This window comes from Excalfactoria chinensis, chromosome 3 (genome assembly GCF_039878825.1).
Source record: "Excalfactoria chinensis isolate bCotChi1 chromosome 3, bCotChi1.hap2, whole genome shotgun sequence".
NCBI lineage: Eukaryota > Metazoa > Chordata > Aves > Galliformes > Phasianidae > Excalfactoria > Excalfactoria chinensis.
The window spans coordinates 27,311,592-27,332,736 of NC_092827.1; the positions used below are offsets into that span (position 1 = coordinate 27,311,592).

The 21,145-nt window shown below is 34.7% G+C and overlaps 1 protein-coding gene across 50 annotated transcripts in view; it reads left to right on the plus strand.

Annotated features, from left to right (window-relative positions):
• The window catches only part of RIMS1 (regulating synaptic membrane exocytosis 1), a 294,338-nt gene that overhangs the window by 170,706 nt on the left and 102,487 nt on the right, over positions 1-21,145 (plus strand). For 31 of the 50 annotated variants that reach the window (XM_072330750.1, XM_072330773.1, XM_072330751.1 and 28 more), the window contains 11 exons: positions 66-133; positions 898-1,008; positions 2,385-2,484; positions 5,857-5,980; positions 11,003-11,049; positions 12,208-12,320; positions 13,257-13,387; positions 13,706-13,877; positions 13,984-14,140; positions 15,359-15,430; positions 19,641-19,797. In XM_072330750.1, coding sequence (XP_072186851.1) covers positions 66-133; positions 898-1,008; positions 2,385-2,484; positions 5,857-5,980; positions 11,003-11,049; positions 12,208-12,320; positions 13,257-13,387; positions 13,706-13,877; positions 13,984-14,140; positions 15,359-15,430; positions 19,641-19,797 — 1,252 coding nt within the window. The remainder of the gene's footprint in view (positions 1-65; positions 134-897; positions 1,009-2,384; positions 2,485-5,856; positions 5,981-11,002; positions 11,050-12,207; positions 12,321-13,256; positions 13,388-13,705; positions 13,878-13,983; positions 14,141-15,358; positions 15,431-19,640; positions 19,798-21,145) is intronic. The other 19 variants (XM_072330721.1, XM_072330731.1, XM_072330754.1 and 16 more) reach the window with 2 other exon arrangements.

Here is a 21,145-nt window from a genome sequence, read left to right on the forward strand (position 1 = left end):
TGATCACACATACATCTTCTTCTGTTTGAGAGATTACACATTTCTTTCTATTCATATTCTTCCAGGTGACTTGGATTATTACTGGCTGGATCCTGCCACGTGGCACAGCAGGGAGACATCTCCTATTAGTTCGGTAAGCAACAGGGAAAAAGAATGTTGTAAATATGAACTAAAATGATCACTGATAATTTCAGTTTGCTATACATATTTCGATATTTAAATACATATATATACATGTACAGTGTATGTGAAAATTTGGCTTCATGGATCGTGGAAATTGTGTGCCCCCAGTGGCGCAGCGGTTTAAGCTGCTGCCTGCGGCACTGGAGGGCCCGGGTTCGAATCCCCCCTGTGGCGCAGGGGTAGAAGTGCCCCTTCGCTACACAGGGGGCTCGAAACCCGGGAGTTGGACTCGATGATCTCTAAGGTCCCTTCCAACTCGCACGATACTATGATACTATGATACTATGATGAAATAAAAATCAGAAGAGATTTTTATCAACATCTCTACTAATGTTTTATAGATTTCAAATCCAATATTCACCACAAAAGAAGCAGTGAACGTGATATTGCTTCTGAAGAAATTAGTAATCTTTTTTCTATTGAACTAGAATGGGAAAGGATATTATCGTATAATGAACCTGTGTGCTTCATGCAGTGTATTTGTTATACTATACAACAGAATTTATAAATATAATTTATAATTAATTTTATATTATATTTTAATTCTATAAATATAATTTCAATAGCAAATGTCAAATTTTATTAGTAGCATTCTTCTTTAAAGAATAAATTCTATTATACTTTTAATTGTAATATAATCAGAGTTAGTGCTGAAATTTTACATAGTGGTTGCATTTTATTTTTTTTAATTTCCCTGCTTGTTTTTATCAACAGCATCCAGTAACGTGGCAGCCTTCTAAAGAGGGTGATCGCTTAATTGGGCGTGTTATTCTTAACAAGAGAACAACTATGCCAAAAGAATCAGGTGCATTACTGGGGCTAAAAGTAAGTTTTACATGCTTCATGTGTTAAATGAATGACATTTCTGCTGACCTGCTTGTGCAGAAGCCTTACATACTGTCAGAGAACTCTCCAATTACTCCAGCTTATTTAGGTTCCCAAATTACTCACTTTTTACTGGACTTAACAGATTCTTGTCCCTGAGGTGCCAGAATGCTTAAAAGGAATATTTCTGGAGACTGCTGGGGAGTATGATGTTCTAGTTCAATAATATCTCGCTTTACGCATATTTTTATTAATATGGAGCTCCAAAAATGATTGAGGAAATTAATTTTGGTGCCATCCTTTTCCCACTGAGAGCAGAAAACAAGAAACATAAGAAACATTCCCATTCATTTGGTACTAACTTCTCCTTGAGTATATAGTTAACTGATAGTTCAAGCCCTCATGTGTGATTTACATTGTTGCCTTATGTGGTGGGAATTAAAGCAGGAAAAACCCCCGTGAACTTGGTAGTGGCATGCAACTTATTCATCTCAAAGTGAAAGAAGATAAGAAGAGTTTCATTCTAGTAAACATGTTGTAGTCTTTAGCACAAGGCTGGTTTCTGATGGCAGCAGCATACTTTTCATAGTATGTAAGAAAAATGTTAGGCCCCAGTAGGAAACATCGATTCTGTTTTTGGGGGCTTTTTTTTGTTTTGTTTTGTTTTGTTTTGTTTTGTTTTTGAGTTTTGTATGATGTAAACTGAGCTCTGGATAATGCATTCACTGCTAAACTTATCAGATTCCCTTTTGGTAACCCTCTCGGCAGGTGAGCTTCTGTGTATTTTTGGATATGGAGCTATATGAGAACTCTGACTAGGAAACCATGTAGGCAGCATGAAGTAATAATACCTAATGAATTACCACTCCAGTGTTTCATTTCATCATAAAACTCAACCCAGAATATTCTTGACAAAGGGACTGACTTCAGAGTACAATATGGGTAGAAAGGCTAGCAAGTCAACAACACTGCTTCTTTTGTTTTATAGTTTGTCAAAAGTCAAATCACTTGAGAGCACCTTTCCCTTCCACACCCCCCCCCCCCCCCCCCCCCCCACACACACACTTTGTTTACCCATCTGTGTAACATGGAGACTGCTTCAAAACAAAATACCATTCAATTCTGTTCAGCAGAAGACAGAAGTTGCTCTTCTGTCCTCTGATGTGCTTGGATGAGAGGCCAAGATTTTAACTATAGCAGTGTTTGTGTGAACTATTTGCATGTGTTTCCTATTGGTGTATTAGCTGTTTTTTTAGTTCTACCACCAATGATGTTTTGGGGATTTTTATACCTTTAGTTTGATGTTTACTTGCAGTTTTTACAAACACATGATGTATGTTCGTGATTTGGAAACTTATCAATTTATGATTTTCCAGGTTGTTGGGGGAAAAATGACAGAATTAGGACGACTCGGTGCCTTCATTACCAAAGTGAAGAAAGGTAGCTTGGCTGACGTGGTGGGGCATCTCAGAGCAGGTAAATCAATCAGTTACATACAAAATATATTGTCCTTTGGCTTTTGGTAATGCATTTGTTCCTGGTGCTTTTTTCACTCTGTTAAAGCAGTATAAAAAGTTTATGAAACTTACTCATTGTGTCAAAACCCCCCTACAGTAATTTTACTAACACTGCAGTTCCACCTGAAGGGTGGATGCAATGGACCTTATTAATCCTTCTTACAGTGTGAAATGTTACAACAACAACAACAAAAAGGAAAAAAAAAACGAAAGGAAAAGGGTTCTATAAAACGATCCCAAAGTATTTAATGTACATAATAATTATTTATTGCTCTTACAAGTATCTGACTGCACTGTTTACACTTTCCGAGCTTTATTTCTAAATGAAGCATGAACAATGCCTGTTGATCAGTTTCCTAAATGTCTTTTTGGTGGTTTATATTCTTATCATTGCCCTAAACAAGTATTTTGGAAGTGTCTTAGGATACAAAAGTCTAAGCAATGCCATCGTTGGAATCCTGGAACTTGGATGAGAACATTTATGAATTTATGATAATCACATTAACCAAATAGCAATAAAGAAATAGAAAACATGATGGTGATGAGTCTCTAAAAGTATCCTACCTTGTCTTGGCATTTGTTGTTGTTTTTTTTCCAATTTGATAAGCAAGTTGTTCTTAGCACCACTTATTAGGGATTTTAACTGCAGAATATAATTCCTGAAAGTTACTTTCTCTCACTTCACTAATCCTGATGCGTCTTGCCTGAAATATCACACAATCAAAATTATTATTATTATTTTTAATCTAAAAACTAATTTCAGAGGCAAAGTAATTTTGGAGAACCAGCTAAGCAGAGTTTTGCCCATGTTTTCTGAGTGCTATTGAAGGACACAAAGCAAACACTACAGGTGTGTCAGGAAAGTGCATTTTTTCAAAGTTCTCACAAACCTTTCAAAATTTGGATAGTTCATAAACTTCTGAGTAATTGTACAGACCTCATAAATTTTGCCAAAGTCTTGCACGAGTAGCAGAACAAACCTAGGTGACAATAAGCACTAGGGGCAAACAGCGAGAAAAGGAAAAAAAAAAACTAGGCAGAAAAGCTTCTGCAGGAGAAGAAAAGAATATTAGGGGATCTAATTCATGTTTCTACAGGGCTATTGAGAAATTCTACAGGGAGACCTGAGCACACTGTGTTCTCAGGGGTGCACAGTGATCACATGAAGGTACACATACTATTTGGGAAGAGGTTCAAGTTGTGAAAACTCTGGTTCTCCTTGGATATAGATTTTGGAGAAGCTTGCATGGAAAAGCTTTTTGCGTATGCTTCCTTGGAGATACTCAAATCTCAGCTGCTCAAGTGCCTTAGCAGCCAGCTCTATCCCTTGAATTTGGTCCTACTTTGAACAGAGGTTGGGACTAGTTGAATTCCAAAAGTGTTTTCCAATCTGAGTTACTGTTTGAGAATTCAGTAGAAAACAATTCAGAGCTTGGCAGTCTAATTATGAAAATCTTATGTCATCAATAAGTGGGGAGAGAATGCAATACACATTAAAATTGGTATCCTAGTATTAACTTGCAAAAGCGATTCCTATCCTGTAGGATCTACTAGCCAGCTTTGTGCAGATATCTTGGTTTATCCTAAGTATCTACCTTGTGAAGTATCTATCAGATCCTCACCTGAGTGACTTAGAATTTTTGGCAACTACTGTGAGACTTAAGTGCAAGGAACTTAAGACATCATAATTTCTTGCAATGGGTCACAGGATTATAGAATGGACCTCTTGAGATTGCCTGCACAATCTGTTGCCAACCAATCTGTAGGGCCTGCTAGAGCATGTTGCTGCTAGAGCTGTGTCAAACTAGTTATTACATGCATCCAAGTTTTGAGTATGTGACCAATTAATTCCTATGTAAATTACGTTTCATTCATGTAATTTAGTGTTGCACATCTATCATCTTTCCCTATTGTTTTTGTTATGAAGTTGCAACTATTGCAGAGTTGACCAGACCTTGTTCCTTTGAATGCCTGAGATGCTTTTGGAAATTATGCAAATTATCTACAAATTTTGCTTTGGGGGGAAAAAAAATCATGTTATTTACGAGTTGCTAGCACATAAACAGAATCAGAAGTTCAGAAGAAATTGATTGTGTTTTCATTGAGTTGTATGAACTTTTAAATTAATTTTGCAAGCAATATCTGGATTTACTTATTCTTCATTCAACGTCAGTGTATTCTGTAATGAGTATGCAGTGTTTAAATAGTTTCCATCTAAATAACATAGTAGAAAATGAAACTTACCTCAGACAGCGTTTATTAAGTCTTTCATTAGCAAACTCTTCAGTTCTAAAGAATGCCAAAATGCTTTCAAAGCTACTGGGATCTTTTGTGGAGTCTTTTCTGAAAATACTAAAATGTAGGCTGTTTGGAAAAAAGGAATGACAATCATTGATCTTAAAGAGAAGTTGCAGCTGCATATTTTGCTGGTTCTGAGTTTAGTTTGGATAGTTTTGCTTTGGTTTATGAACAAGCATGGGTTTTACCATTCGAGTTAGGTCTCCTCAGAAGGGGCAAGCCAGTGGTTGTTCTCCACTTAATCTGATAAATGCAGAATTGGTACCAAGAAAGAAAATAAGGATATTCGTGGTATCAGATAATGGCTGCAAAATTCTGGCTATTACATAAAGTGGGATGTGAAAGTATAAGATTTACTGTAGTTTAATGCAGTTCCTGTGGTTCAATTGAATATATGGGTCTTTATTAAGAAGCTATAGTTAAATACTCTTGTCTTTTCATATTAGTAGTATTGAAGTGCAATGCAATGTACTGGAAGTGGTAAGCTGATAAAAGACACTTATTTAGATATATTTTACATCAGCTTTTGGTTTCTCTTCTCCCCTCACATCCTCAGAAGTAGTGATTTATTTCTGACTTTTTTTATTTCTACTTTTTTTTTTTTTGTGTGTGTGTGTGTGAAATCAAAGTATGCATTATATAAAATTTAATGAAAAATCATGATTTATGTTTCCATTCTTTTTTATGATTAATTCTCTTATTTATTCTTAACATTTATTACTGTCAATTGAAGTTACTATTAAAGGCTTCTTAAAAAGACTTTTATTATGTAGTGCAGTAATGTTTGCTGTATTGCCTCTGAAGTATTTAATAAATTAGCACAATTTGTTTCATTTAAATGCTTCCGTGTAGAAGTTTTAGCTACATTCTGTGAAATAAGCCTTGATAGTGTCTCAAAAAACATTTTCTGGGTTTCAACATTATTTTTTAATTTATTTTGAGCAATGTAACATAGTTATGTAAGTTTCATAAATGTTTTGTTCTTCTTTGCAAAAGAATATTGAAATGAATTAAAATTCTCTTTAAATTCAAGGAGATGAAGTTCTAGAATGGAATGGTAAACCCTTGCCCGGAGCTACAAATGAAGAAGTTTACAACATTATTTTAGAATCAAAGTCAGAACCTCAAGTTGAAATTATTGTTTCAAGGCCTATTGGGTAAGGCTAACTACTTGCTTCTTAAGTACAGTTATTAGTTCTACTTTTCATTGTTGATATTCCATACGTTCCAATTTCTTCATTGCCTGTTACAATCTTGGGCCTTTATGGTGATTTATCTGTATAAATGATTTGTTAGGAAGCACAAGCAAGTGTTGAGCACTGCTGGACTTGAATTAGGTCAATCCTATTAGGATATTAAAGAGGTTTTCTTTAAAGAGGGAGAGAAAAAAAATACGTCCTCTTTAACTGAAATTTGTCTTTTAAGGATGCTGTCAGAATAAAAGCTTAAACAAAAATGCCTTCACATTAGTGAATGTAGTTTGTTTCATCAAAAGCAATGATTTATTTTTTTATTTTTATAATGTTTATCTGTTATAAATCCAGGTTTGGCATTTAATGGTAAGAATTCTTGCATTCTTGATTTCTGAAATAAGGCTTGGAAGGATCATAAAATCTGTTTGAATTGAAAAAATGAGTGTTGTTGTCCTTGCATTTGTCACAATTGTTTTACAGTGATATTTTACACTCCTTCCCCAAAAGTGATTCTATTGGGACTGTTTTGATTGATCTTTCTGGATGGAATTTAAATCATGTGGTAAATTGGCAGTTAGATTGCAGAGGTTAATCATGTGATTTACAGTAAAAAAGTGACTCTTGACTAGTTCCAAAAAAAAAAAAAAAAAAAAAAAAAAGTGAAATGTTTAAATCTATCTGTAGTTTTTAGTCTTTACAGAGATCACATGATCACATACTCACTGTATGTCACTTAAGTACCAGTAACCTGTAGGGGGATGGTGAGCTGTTTTCTCATTATAAATGCATGATTCTTTCATTTTGGATGTGCTGGATTTCTTCCTAATTGTAAGTTTTATCTATCTCAATTATGGCAAATTTTTATTTTGAGAAACAGAAATCACTATTCATTTTCCTTCTGACTAAAACATTCTTCTTTTATCTTTATTTCATATCAGCTTTTGATGTTTGGTTTTGTCCACATTGTGCTAGTGTAGATATATCTTGCAAGTGAACTCTTCCTTTTTAATGACAATCACTATTAGAATTATTTGGAAGTATTTAAATGAAATTAACATTTGTTGTTAATCTTAGTGGCAAATTAGAGCTTGATGAAAAAATAGTGGTTGTTTTGGACTCAAGTTAACGTCCAGAGTGAAACAGTATGAAAGTAGAAGCCTTATTTGACATTTTTTAGTCGCAAGTAAATTAAGAGAAGACCCAGACTGAAAATTGAAATTCAGTCCATCATCTTTAAATTAAAATGTCATAAGTGGGTTTTTGAAAATTTAATTTTTATTTTTTATTTGGGAGAAAAGAAGCATTAGACTGGACATGTACTTCATTTCTCAAGTGAAAGAAAATTGATCTGTACAACTGATATGAAAAAGAAACAGTTGTATCGGTTTTTTAAATAGCGAGCTTCAGATATCAATGTGTTTGTAAATGTCATTTATCCTTAGACTTTTATCTTGATTCTTAAAATTACTAATTATTGTTTATGAATTCTATAAACGTAGAGACTTCCAAAAGTTGAAATACAATGTGGCCAAATTCCATTAATGACCTCTTGAAAAAAAATCCAGGGAAAATACTACAACTGTTGAACTGAGGCCAAGAAAAGAGAGGGCATTCAAAAACAAAGACTGCTTCTAAATCTGAACAGCAACTCTTGCACTAATGAAGTGGAAATAGGACCAATAAAATGTAATGTTTTGCTTTGTATGACCCATACATATTTCTTTCCAGACAGCAAATACAGAGGACATCAGATTATACTTTTGAGACAAATGGAGTCTCGAGAAGGATGTGTTTACATGCTATAATAATTCTACCCTCGTAGAACTGTGTTGGATTATTTTTTTCCATTTCCTTATTTTTATTTATTTATTTATTTTCCTGCAGAGAGCAAATAAATATCCCAAAAGGGACTAAAGAATGTGTCTTTTGATATTTAACGGTTTCTCAATTTTCCAGTAGAAATTAGATTAATTTCTAATTAAAATTAGACCTGTTGTTTTATATCAGATTGGGATTTACCTATCTCTCGTCTAAACCTCACAGAAAAAATCTCACCCTGGCATTGTACAACTAAGAAAGTCCTAACGTTAGTTAACAACAAAGAAAAAAATAAACCAAGAACACGACATCCTGCATGTGATTTTCTTGTTTGTTTGTTTGAATTTGTGGATTATTTGTTTTGGATTATTATTGTTTTTTTTGTTTGTTTTGTTTTGTTTTTTCCTTCTGGCTTCTCCTTGCCTTGTTATTCCAACTATATGCTCATTTTGAATTCATGGCAGTGGATTTTGCTTAATCCAGTGTATCTAGTATAACCAACATTTGTGTCTACTTTAGATTCTGATTCAGCAAATTTCCAGTTGCTTGATAAAGCATTAATTGGTAATCCATTACACCTAAAATTCCTGTGAGGGAATAGGTTCCCGAAAGACCTGAAAAATGATATTTCTTCTGCATAATTTAAGTGTTTTCATCTCTCAATATTAATAATGCAAGTAATGTACTGGCACATCTAATGGTCTCTTTTTAAAAGGTCCTAGTATATTAGGTCTAAAAAGCCTAAATTTAATATGGTTTTGCTAAAGTAAATAATAGGAGGACTGGAAGTCCACAAATTAGATGACTGCAAATTACAAAATTGATGTCTACACAGTTTGCTTAGTCTTGTAAATTTGTGTTTCTGTGTCTATCAGTAAATGTAATTTTGAGTAATGGATAATTGTATGGTGTTTATTAGAGAAAAATGTGAAAAATTCAATACAATTAGCAAATAAAGGCATAGCAAATGGTATAACCACAGTAGTACCATAAAAACTTGATAGAAACTAATTGACATTAGTACTTGTGACTGCAGACACAGGGTAGGTAAGAAACCATTTAAAATTAGATTTAATGGGTTGGCATCTAAATATGAAGGGGGAAAAAAGAGCTATGAATATGCATACAGTGGTAGAGGCCGTTAATTTAAGGCAGCATAGACTCTGGCAGCACACTGTTTGAGAAGCAGTCTGACATGGTAACTCTCTTGTGTGTTCGGGTGAGCTCATATGGGATAGTGCAGGTAAAACAAACGTTTTCTTTATTTGTCTCTTGTTTTCCTTGTCGTATACAAATTATATTTGCTTAGATTTCCCCAAATATTATTGCCAAAAATGTTGTCTCTCCAGTGTGATTCAGCTCCTCTTTGTTACTGTCCTCTAGGTCTTTGTGAGGAGAGCCTCCATAACAAACCAGACAGTGCTAGATTTTGGAGAGTAACTAGAGTATTAGAATTAATGTAATCTGCAAATTGATCCTTTTTTTTTTTTTTTTTTTTTTTTTTTTTTTTTTTTTTAAACCATTTACTTTAGCTAGTCTGGCTGTGGTTAGTTAAAATCATTTCTTCTATTTCTTCTGAAGATTTTTTTTTGTAGTTGGTGTCTTTCTCCATCCACCCAGATATGTAGGATGAACTTTCTGTGTTGAAATGTTTCTTGCCACCTATAAGCCCTTTTTAAATATCCTAAATTTTGTATTAAGAGAATATCACAAACTTAATGTTCTATTGAACAGAACAGTTAGAATAAAGTAAATAAATATTTCAGACTGATGAATATTTCCTTGGAAACTGAAGAGAGAACATGCTATGAAGTCCACACAGCAGCCCTGCTGAGCACCGTATCATGCATTTGATTGTGAAGGAGTATTATGCCATGTCAAGAGCAAGTAATGCAGTTGTATTTCCATGAGTTTGAGGAAATCACAGTATTCCTTACTCGCAAAGTCAAGAACTTTCTTGGTTAGTGCTGAAATGCAGACTATTGCAAAACATCAGTTGGGAGCTGAATTAAGTTTTGTTAAATCTCGTGCACCAGAAATTTACAATGCAGAATTTGAAAAATAAATCTAAGACTTGTTGATTGGGAGCTATTACATTCATTTTCTAAGTTGTCTGTTTCTTTGTTGTAAGCAGCATTTATATATATATATAGAGAGAGAGAGAGAAGTCTCAGTTTTATTGACTTCTAAATCATTTGGTAGTGTTTCACTGAATGGAAAAATACCTGACTACCTTTAAAATGCTCACTTTTAGACTTAAAATCTTTAAATGTTCTTCAAAAGTACTACTTTTGTTTAAACTTTGAATTAGTATTTGAAGAAAATAAGAGTTTCAAGTGAACTGCTGAAGAGCTTTGTTTCCAATTTTTGCTCTACTTTTCTAATATTTGTACAAAAACAGTTATATCTTGCCCTTGCAATGTATTTTCAATGATTACTGAGAACAGGACACAACAAGGAGCTATTATTATCCAGGCTGTGATGGAAGAGTAATTGTGATTTTTGATTTTGAACTTGATGTTAAAATTTTTATAGATATGTATGGATGTAACTGGTTTGATTTTGTTTGTGTGTGTGTTGGATGTTTCTATGTTGAAAAAATTCCACACCCAATTGTAATGTGCTGTGATATTTTTTTAGTCTATGAAGAAATATATTATTCTTCTGTTGTTTGACATTTCTAATGTTACTTGGTTTTTCTTTTTTTTTCTTTCTTATCATAAGACATTTTCATCAGTTTCATTCTGTGAACTCCTTGAGACGTTTATATAAAGATTACTAGTGAGTTAATCTCTGTCTTGTGTTTATGTTTAGTTTTTAAATGTTTCCTCCAAAGAATAGTTGAGTGTCGGTAGCTATATTGCTATTTACCTCCTTCCCGTCATAAAACCTCTCAGACTTTAGATTGTGAAAATAGTAGAATCCATCCATAATATTTACATCATAGCACTTGTATTGTTTTGTCTTCTAGCTTCTACATTTGAAGGAAGTAATAGTTTCCATTGTTATGGTTTTCACGTAACGCAGTGAAAAACGATGAACTTTCCCCTTCTTTCTGCATAATCCATTAGAACAAAAAGAGAAACATGTTTCTAAAAATGTTTCTCAGAAACGTATTTGTTGCATCTTCCTCATTCCTAATTAATTGTGTATGTTCATGTTTTTTAGTGATATTCCTAGGATTCCTGAGAGTTCTCATCCCCCATTAGAGTCCAGTGAGTACACTCTTTGTTCCTTTGGCTGAGCATGATCTTTTACTCAGTACAGTTATTTTTTGCTGTGAAATTTTGGACTGCTTACCATGCACTGGGGGACTACATTGTCTTGAGATTTTTATGTGGGGGGAAAATAAATAAATAAATATCATTGTTATCTAAATCTTGTGTGTTAAATTCTAAACAATATAGATTTGATTAAAAGCTAAATACAGGGTTTTATTTTGTTCTTTTGTATCTGGTACTGTTAATAACATGGGTGTATAAGACATGCCTCAAATAGTCATTTACTTGTCCTAGTGTAACAGAGGAGACAGGTAGAAGAGGTTGCCAAAAGTACAAACAAATGTCATGAGGATTTCACCTCCTGCACCATCCAGTCTAAGTCCAGAGTTTCTGCTTCTCTTTAACTTACAGGGAACAAAACCCTGTGGTGAAATTTTTGTTTATGACACTTGAACAGTTTCCTTAGCTATGTCATTTGAAGTATCAGCTGGGTTGTGTGAGTGCCATGGCTTTCAGCCCTTTCTCATCTGAGCTTTGCATGAGAAGCAGTGAGAAACTTCCTTGGGTCCAGCAGGGCCGCTGAAACTGCTATGCTGCCCTTGCCTTTCATGAGCTTGTGCTTGCTCATGTGAGCTCTGCTTCATTGATGGAGAACTACTGATCTCCTGCATAGACAGGAGTGTCCTCTGTGCCAGATGCCTGCCTTGCATATCTTCTTGCCTCTGAATTCTTAAAAGTTAAAATTACATTTCAGAGGCTATCATAGGAAAGAAACAAACAAACAAAAACCAAAACCAAACCAAAACAAACAAACAAATAAACACCGGTGAGTTTACCCATCAAAATTTTCAGCTGTGCACTATGTATGATGAGGATATTTTATTAAAGGCATGGTGTGTCAATGATAGATACGGGGCATTTTGTAATATGTTATTTAGAGTAAAAGAAAAAAATGTCAGGTTTAATCTGGGTTAAGAGTATTCTAGACTGTGTTTTTCACCACCCTATTTGCATAACCTTAAAATATTCTGAATACTAACACATCAGTGCTATACAGAAAGACAGGCTTTATACGGTTCAAAGAAAAAACAGTTCATAAATTTGCTTTAAAATTTCAGATGGAAGGTTCAAGTGTTTCTTGCATGTTTTTAGGTTCAAGTTCTTTTGAATCTCAGAAGATGGAAAGGCCTTCTATTTCTGTTATTTCTCCAACCAGCCCTGGAGCACTAAGGGATGCACCACAAGTCCTACCGGGGCAGCTTTCTGTGAGCATATTTTATTTTTCCTAAGTTAATAATGAATGTTTATCAGGTCCCTCAGCACTCTGCCTTCCCAAGGTCCATTGGGAAGCCAAAGGAAATAGCTGTTGTTGGTAAAGTCTAACACCTTTCAAATTTGTAAGTACACATTCACTGTAATCACAGCAGAGGTAAGGGCTGTTGCCTTAATACATGCGAATGTGCAGAAATTTACATTGAGGAGCCCACAAATATGCCTTCCAATTTTTCATGCTGTACTCTTTTGTACTTGCCGATAACAAGCACTGTGCCACTCTACCTTCTTTGCAAGAACACTTAAAGAGATATGTTAACTTATATTGTAGAGAAATGCAGTTTAATTTAGATATACATCACCACCTGGAATTCTCTGTAATGCTAATTGAAACTGTATTTATTAAATACACAGTGAATACTTAGACTTCATTATTATATGTTCTTACATTTTTATATTCATTATATTAATTTCCAAGTATGCAGCAGACTCAAAAATTCTATGTTATGATCCTATTAGGAAAGAATTTAGCTGTATTTTATATTTTCCCATTGAACCATTATAATGTGACAGATGAGAGTAGGTATATTTTGAACATGCCTGAAGTTTAGCTGCAGTTTAGCTTCCTATTTAAGAATAGATTTAAAAGTACAAAACTAAGACAATGCTGGCTTGAATGAATGTACATGTACCAGGGAGTACAGTAAGCAATGTAAGTATAATTGGGTACCACCATTTTATTCAGCTAGGTGAATATTCAGCTAGACCAACATATTTTATTAATAGATTTGCAAATATCTGTATCTCATTGTCTCTTGGGAAAATAAATATTACTTCTACTTCGTGTTTAATGTGATGCAGTATGAAAATTCTATTTTTTTAAAATTTGTATTCAATGTTGTTTTTTTCTGGTAACTTGTTTCATGTAGGTGAAACTCTGGTATGACAAGGTGGGACATCAGTTAATAGTAAATGTTCTACAAGCAACAGATTTGCCACCAAGAGTAGATGGACGGCCAAGGAATCCCTATGTAAAAATGTATTTTCTTCCAGACAGGAGGTAGTACATCAGTTGTGAAAATTATTTTGTAATTAATTGAATCAATTTTTAAGTGAATGTTTTTGAATTACAGAATTCTTTTATATGTTTGGTTTTGTTTTATTTAGAGTAATTATGAGAAAAAAATTGCACTAGAGATATTCAATTCAGTATCAAATTAACTCTCCGAACATTTGGATGAATGCAATCCACTGCACAGCAAGTACTTTTCTCTTTTAAGGCATTATCAGATCAGGAAAATGAAACCAATAAGTGCTGATGAGTTTATGGCCTTTTGTGATTTATTTCTACAGTTTACAACAAATATTTATGTTTCAGTGATAAAAGTAAAAGGAGGACCAAAACAGTAAAGAAAAGTCTAGAACCAAAATGGAACCAAACGTTTCTCTACTCACATGTACATCGTAGAGATTTTAGAGAACGAATGCTTGAAATAACAGTATGGGATCAGCCAAGAGTACAAGAAGAAGAGAGTGAATTTCTTGGAGAGGTGATGCATACAATCACATTTATCCTGACTTTGATTCCTATTTTTGAATACGTGTTAAAATGACACATTAAAATTTAAATTAAAATGTGATCATTTTTTTCCCTAGATTCTTATAGAGCTGGAAACAGCGCTTTTAGATGATGAACCACATTGGTATAAGCTACAGACACATGATGAATCTTCACTACCTCTGCCTCAGCCATCACCTTTCATGCCAAGAAGACATGTTCATGGTGGAGAAAGCTCTAGCAAAAAATTACAAAGTAGGTCCAATCCATTCACCTTTTTTTAATTTTTAAATTTGAAATCCTGGGTATGTTGTACTGATATTTAGTTTTCGCATACAAGACAAAATTGCTATTCATAGTCTGTTATTGTAATAAAAATGTATGGCACAAAAAGATGCAACTTTGCACATGCCAGCATTTCACCTGTGATGCATAACTTTCAAGTAAATGAAACCTGTTTGAATTGATTGATTTTTCACTAGTGAAATAAAATTGGTCAAGTATTTGTTTTCATAAATCTCTGTTCAAAAGGAAAAATAAAGTCCACATTTATTGGATACTTTTGTAATAATTAAAAGCTTTTTAATAAAAAAAAAAAAAAAAAGGCTTTGAAGCTTTTTGAGGTGTAAAAACAATTCATTTAAGATTAGTTTCAGCTTCCAATGTGCTTTTATATATGCATACCATATAATCAGATGAAAGAGTGAATTTAAGCAGCAAAGAGAAACTGTGTGCTTTGGGAGGTACAGCTCTTCTGAAGATTCTGATTCCAGGATTGTATGATTCACACTAAAAATAATGAATCTGTTGAAATGCTTGACTATTATAGCTTCTCTGTTCATTTAACTTAGTAGAAGATTTATTTTAAAAAGGAAGGATGCAGGAGATTATTTTTAATATTCTTTCAAGCTATTCTGATTTTTTTTTTTTTTTTTTTATTTTAAACATTAAAGTCATTAATTCCAGCCAATGCATAAGAAATTGGGGCATGTTCAGGAATGAATTATAGAAGTGTGATATTGCTGTAATTACTGCTTGAGTTTTCATGAGATATTGGAACTTTTTAAAAGGCTGTCAGTGCTGCTTCCTCTTCTCCTTTCCAACCATACGCTCCTACCTCTGCTTTCCTGTTCAGCTGATTCAACTTGCTCAACTCACTGAAATCGAACAAAAGTACCTTTTTTTCTTCTTTATTTGAGAAGAAGATCTTCTTGCTTGTTTAGTGGGCTAAACTGACCTCATAGAAGAGTACTGAGGGAAGAAAGGCAGAGGAGACTGCAGCATTTGTGAGTCTTTTGGATTGGCTCATCTGTTTGATGAAACATCACCAGATCAGCGGTGCAGTTTAATTCTCCACTTGTACTGTTTAGTCTTAAAACCACCTTTTGAATTTTAGTGTTACAAATGAACCTATTTTTACTTTTTATAACATGGCCAGATGTTCAGGTATTTGTTTACCTTACTGTTGTGCAGGATCTCGGCCAATCAGTGATAGTGACATCTCAGATTATGATGTTGATGATGGTATTGGAGTTGTTCCTCCAGGTGCGTGGGTGAACAGCATGGTCCTGCTTTCTTCTTCTTTCTTGCTTGTTTATTTATTTACTTTCATTATGACATTTCAGAATATTGAGGATGTTGATTTTAGAGAATGCATCATGGGAAAAAACAAGTTTTCCTGTTCATTCCATGGTTCTTGTCCTTCTAAAATTTGGTGAATTAAAAGGTTCTATAATTCGTTCACTGGTATTTCTTTTGCATTCCATTCTTCATCTATGAACAACTTGATGGTTCAAATTGTTTACTATATAACATTCCAACCATCATTAAAAATACTAATTTAATTTAAAAAAATGTTTTACAACAGTAATTAGGGTTTCAGTGTTTATTGCAAGCATGTTTTTATTTTGCTTTTTGCTTGAAACTAAGATGTAAAAGAGTCTTCTGTGGACTTTGAGAATGCATGGCTGTAGATCAAGATGCATGTAGCATGGCTGTACCTTCTATAGTTTCCTTGAGTCTTCGTGAGCTACCATTACCCTAAATGTTCATAAATTTAGCTTGTACCATGGTTAGACTTTAATTCATCATCCTTTTGTACTTTGGATACCATATTTTTCTATTTCTATTTGACTGTTGTTATAAGTCAGATGAATAGGTTTCAAAATTGTCCCAAACTACCCTAAGAGTCACCATTTCATTGGGAGTACTAAATAATTTTTCCTTTGATGTTCCTGATGGCAATTATTGAATTCAATCATGGGGAGGGGTTAGAAAATTCTCTGTCTTCCTGACTGGAGTTTAAAATAATCTGACAATTTATTCATTATATATTGATTAAAAATACATCGTGCATTTTATTACCACATATAGATTCAAATTTTGCTTCCTTTCATGTGTTGGTGTTCTTCCCTTACTTTCGTAAGATTGCATGTGAGCAACTAAGAGGGAAATATGTATTTGATTTAATGAAGTGATTAATATTGTTACTTACAGAATCTGAGAGAAAGAACCTTTATCCTAGAAGTAAATAATAGGTTTTAAAAATGTGGCATATCTATGTATGCTTTCTTACCTCTCAATATACATACTTAGAACTGGGACTTTTTTTAAGCTGCCAATTCTTTAAGGCATTCATTTGAAATAAATCATTTTCATCTATCCAGGAACATTCAAGAATATTTAGCTGAGTACACTGGACTCTCTTCACTGGGTCAATCCCTGAGTATCTACAGTTCTTACAGAAAGCTCTTAGGACAGCAAGTGCTCAGGTGTGGCTTTGAAGAGTACATGGGTGCAGACTTTCTCAAGATATCACTACAGAAAATATTGTAATGCCATATACCACTAGATTTTTTTAGTCAGCTCATGCATTAGCTCACAGAACTGTTTGTAAAAGGTGTTTATACTCACAGCTTTAAAGTAACTTAAGTTGAAGCTCTGCTTAACACAATTTATTTTTGACAAATTTTTGTGGGATGCCTATGTCTGTTTACATGAATATTATTTTAATGCTGTCTGCCTCTCTGCAGATGTACGATGCTCCAGGCTTTTAATTAGTTTTGTGGTCCTGCTCTGGACTCAAAGTACTTTAACTTTTTGTCTGTCTTCTATGGTAGAGCCCAGTATTCCAAATGAGACCACACCATTACTGAGTCAGTATAAAGGGTCAGTAAAGGATTTATAAAAGCAAAATAAAACGTGATCTGAGGCATTAGTGGCTCATATTGAGTTGGCTGTATACAAGAGGATATTTTTAATGAGCTGTACTGCTTTTGAGTAATGCTCCAGAAGAATTTATTCTTCTGTCTAAAATTATCTGTATAAATGTGTTGCACTTGACGTTCCTGAAGCAGCAGGGTGACATCATAACACCTTGTCATTGGCTGTATTGTCTTTATTTATAAAGGAAGTTAGTGCTTTAGATATCAGAAACATTTTCATCATCCATGCAGTTTCCATTTCATGTCAAACCTGACAGTTTCCCATGACCACCTGAGAAACTTCTTCTCCATAAAATGCCATCTGCTGTGTTGCTGCTCCCATGCAAAAGAAAAAATTCCCTGCTCACTCTGGAGAGCACAGAACCTTTGTTTTTGAAGATACAAGGAGATGTTACTGTTGCTGTCACTGTCATGGTCACTGTGGAACTACGGATGCAGTTTAACCAACTGAAAAAGAAGTTATACGTACAAGAAATATTTACTGTTGCCCTGTCTCTTCTATATTTTTCTATTCTTTGTGTTCACCCAATGCACAAGGTTTTAATACCACAGCCAGATAACACAGCTATGAAGAATATACAGGCTGATAGCTTCTTCATATGTCAGATGTCTAAGTGTATAGGATAATCTTAGGTATTGGTTTTTTAGATGGACCAGAAATACTCTGGAAGCACACTTTAAACTGAAATTTATTATTGAAAACTTAAAGCACATTTCAGAATAGTTACCAAAGCTTAGGAAGAAGCTTTGAATTTCTTTGATTTTAATGTTTAATAATTGTAGATGAGTGTTTATTGTGTTAGAGAGGACATGATTTTATACAAAACATACTTTTTTTTTTTTTCCAGAAAATATATTCTCATGCATAAAACTCAAGTTTAATTATACTGGGAAAGGGAACACATCAGTTTTTGTCATATGTAATCAGTTGTCTTCCTCTGACAAAAATACTAGACATTTTCTGCACCAATCTCATTACAGAAAATCAGCCAATCTCCACTGAAATCCTGAGTGAGTCACTGTTTCACTTCAAAGTTTTCACCCAGTCCTTGTACTTACATTGAGGGTATCCTGATATTTCTTTCTGGTTTTATTACGTGACTCTGAAAAATGTTTTCAGCAGATAAGATACTCCAGCATCACAGTGCATCAAAATCAATGTGACTTTGGAGTCTTTCTTTGTAACAAAGATTATGAAATATTGAGTAGATACTTTTCAGGATCAGGCCCCTTTTGCAATCAGTACTCACTAACGCATTGTGATTAAGTGGTTTCATATATAGACTGCACTTAAGAGGCTTTAAACAATCTAGTAAAATATTAGAAAAGAACTGCATGATATTCAAATTATGCAAAAAAAAAAAAAACAAAACAACAAACAACACAACCTAAGCCAGCAACCTCGAAACAGTAGAGAAAGAAGCTCAAAAATTGCAGCTGGTTTCATTTAGCCAGTTGAAGATGTTGTGTTTAGATGATGGTCTTTACCTGTATGGGGAGAAGATTTTTGATACAGGCTACTTTTTTAGCTAAACAAAAAAAGCACAGTACAGGTATTTAGTGCTAGATTAATGCAGTAGAAACAGCAAAATGACTTTTTGTTGGTATGTGAATTCAGGTAAGAATGACTATAGGGATGACCTTTCCTATAATTCAGGAAGATTTTTCCTCATCTAAATGTCTAGATAGGAGCAACTCTGACCAAATCCACTTAGGATATTCTGGATAGGTAGCAAGCACCTTTTGGAAGCAGTGCATCATGCTGATCTTCATTTGGTACTGGACTTTTAGGGTGAGGTTCAAAATGTGAACAAATAGCCCATTATTTAGAAAAAATAAATAAATAAATAAATAAAACAGGAATATCAGCAGTTAAATAATAGCAGAATGATAGTAAATTTTTTAAGCCCTAAACAAAAAGAGATTATGAAAAATATTGCATCTCATTGATAGTATTTGGAAAATGTGGTCTGCAGTGGATATAACACTCAAGCTTTTATATAATAGAGTATAAATGCTTGTTATTTTTGAAAGTAAGTAGCTTTGACCAAGTTGAGTGGGGGAGCATTTTTGTGTTTAAATGGAAAAGGTCAGAAAGAGTCTTTATTTTTGAGCAGTTCTGTGTGAGTCTCTGCTATAACACGCAGGCATGGCTTCTCCATTTGCTAGATGAGGTAAACCTACATTATATAAATTCATTTCAGATATGTGCTACTGAATGACAATTTTGAAATACAAATTACTGTGTGTACTTTGCCCCAAGATAGAAAAGGGAATCAATTCTCTCCCTCACACTTTCTAGTGCATACTGAAAGTCATCTCAGTTTCTCTGTCTCTGCACATATAGGAATTAAAAGGTAATCCTAGTATTTTGTCCTGACTGCATGATGCGTCAGGATGTACAACAGCTGAATGACTACCTAACAGTTGTGTAAGCGTTTAGTTGTGTGTTCCTGGAAAGACTAACCATCTGAATTCATTCAAAATCCACACTGTTGTTCTCTAATTTCCTTTTATTGCCCTCTTATCAGTAGGTTATAGATCTAGCACTAGAGAAAGTAGATCTACAACACTAACTGTGCCAGAACAGCAAAGAACAACGCATCATCGTTCACGATCTGTATCTCCTCACCGTGGTGACGATCAGGGCAGGACCCGTTCACGTTTACCAAATGTGCCATCACAGAGGTAGGCATCACAAGTGAGTGAAACTGGTTGGTTTCAAGTTTGTGTAATCTCTCACTGGTATGTTTACTTTTCTTCTGTTCAGCATTTTTTAAAAAACAGAATTGTATTTCAGTTTAATAGTTATTTGAACTTGATTTATACTTCCAATAACCATTCAAGTGCAGCCCTGAGATTAATCATATCTTTCTAAGAGTTAGCTCTTACTGGTATTTTTCATGTGATTCATTGTTGGTTTGGGAATGCTATTCAGGCAGTGACTGAATCTTATATGAAGTAATTTAAGCATTTTTACAGGATAATTAATAGTGCAGTAAACAATCATAGAATTGTAGAATTGCACAGGTTGGAAAAGACCTTAAAGATCATCGAGTCCAGCCACAACCTAACCATACTGCTCTAACTTTAACAAATCTCTGCTAAATCATGTCCCTGAGCACCACAACCAAACAGTTTATAAACACATTCAGGGATGGTGACTCAAACACCTCCCTGGGAAGCCTATTCCAGTGCTTAACAACCCTTTCTGTAAAGATGTCCTTCCTGATATCCAACCTAAGCCTTCCCTGGTGCAACTTGAGGCCATTTCCCCTTGTCTTGTCACTTGTTACCAGTGGGAAAGAGACCAATTCCACTCTCACTGTAAGCACCTTTCAGATACTGGAAGAGAGCAATAAGGTCTCTCCTCAGCTTCCTTTTCCCCAGACTGAACAGCCCTTGTTCTTTCAGTCACTCCTCATAGGGCATATTCACCAAGCCCCTCACAAGCCTTGTTGCCCTTCTTTGGACCTGCTCCAGCACCTCAACATCCTTTCTGCACTGAGGTGCCCAAAACTGAACACAGTACTTGAGGTGAGGCCTCACCAGTGACAAATACTGGGGCAGGATTACTTCCCTAGTCCTGGTCATCACACCATTCCTGATACAAGCCAGGATGCCATTGGCCTTCTTGGCCACCTGGGCAAACTGTTGGCTCATATTCAGCTGATTGTCCATCAGTACACCAAGGTACCTTTTTATCAGGTGGCTTTACAGCCACTCCTCCCCAAGCCTGTAGGGTTGCCTGGGGTTGTTGTGACCAAAATGCAGGACCTGATACTTGGCTCTTTTGAAACTCATACAATGTACCTTAGCCCATCGATCCAGAGTATCCAGGTCCCTCTGTACTGCCTTTGTCCCCTCTGGCAGACCAACACTCCCTCCCAACTTGGTGTCATCTGCAAACTTTCTGAGGGTACACTCAATCCCCTCATCAAGATCATAAATAAGATGTTAAATAGAAGTGGTCCCAGTACCGAGCCCTGAGGGACACCACTTATAACTGTCAGCTAACTGGATTTAACTCGATTGA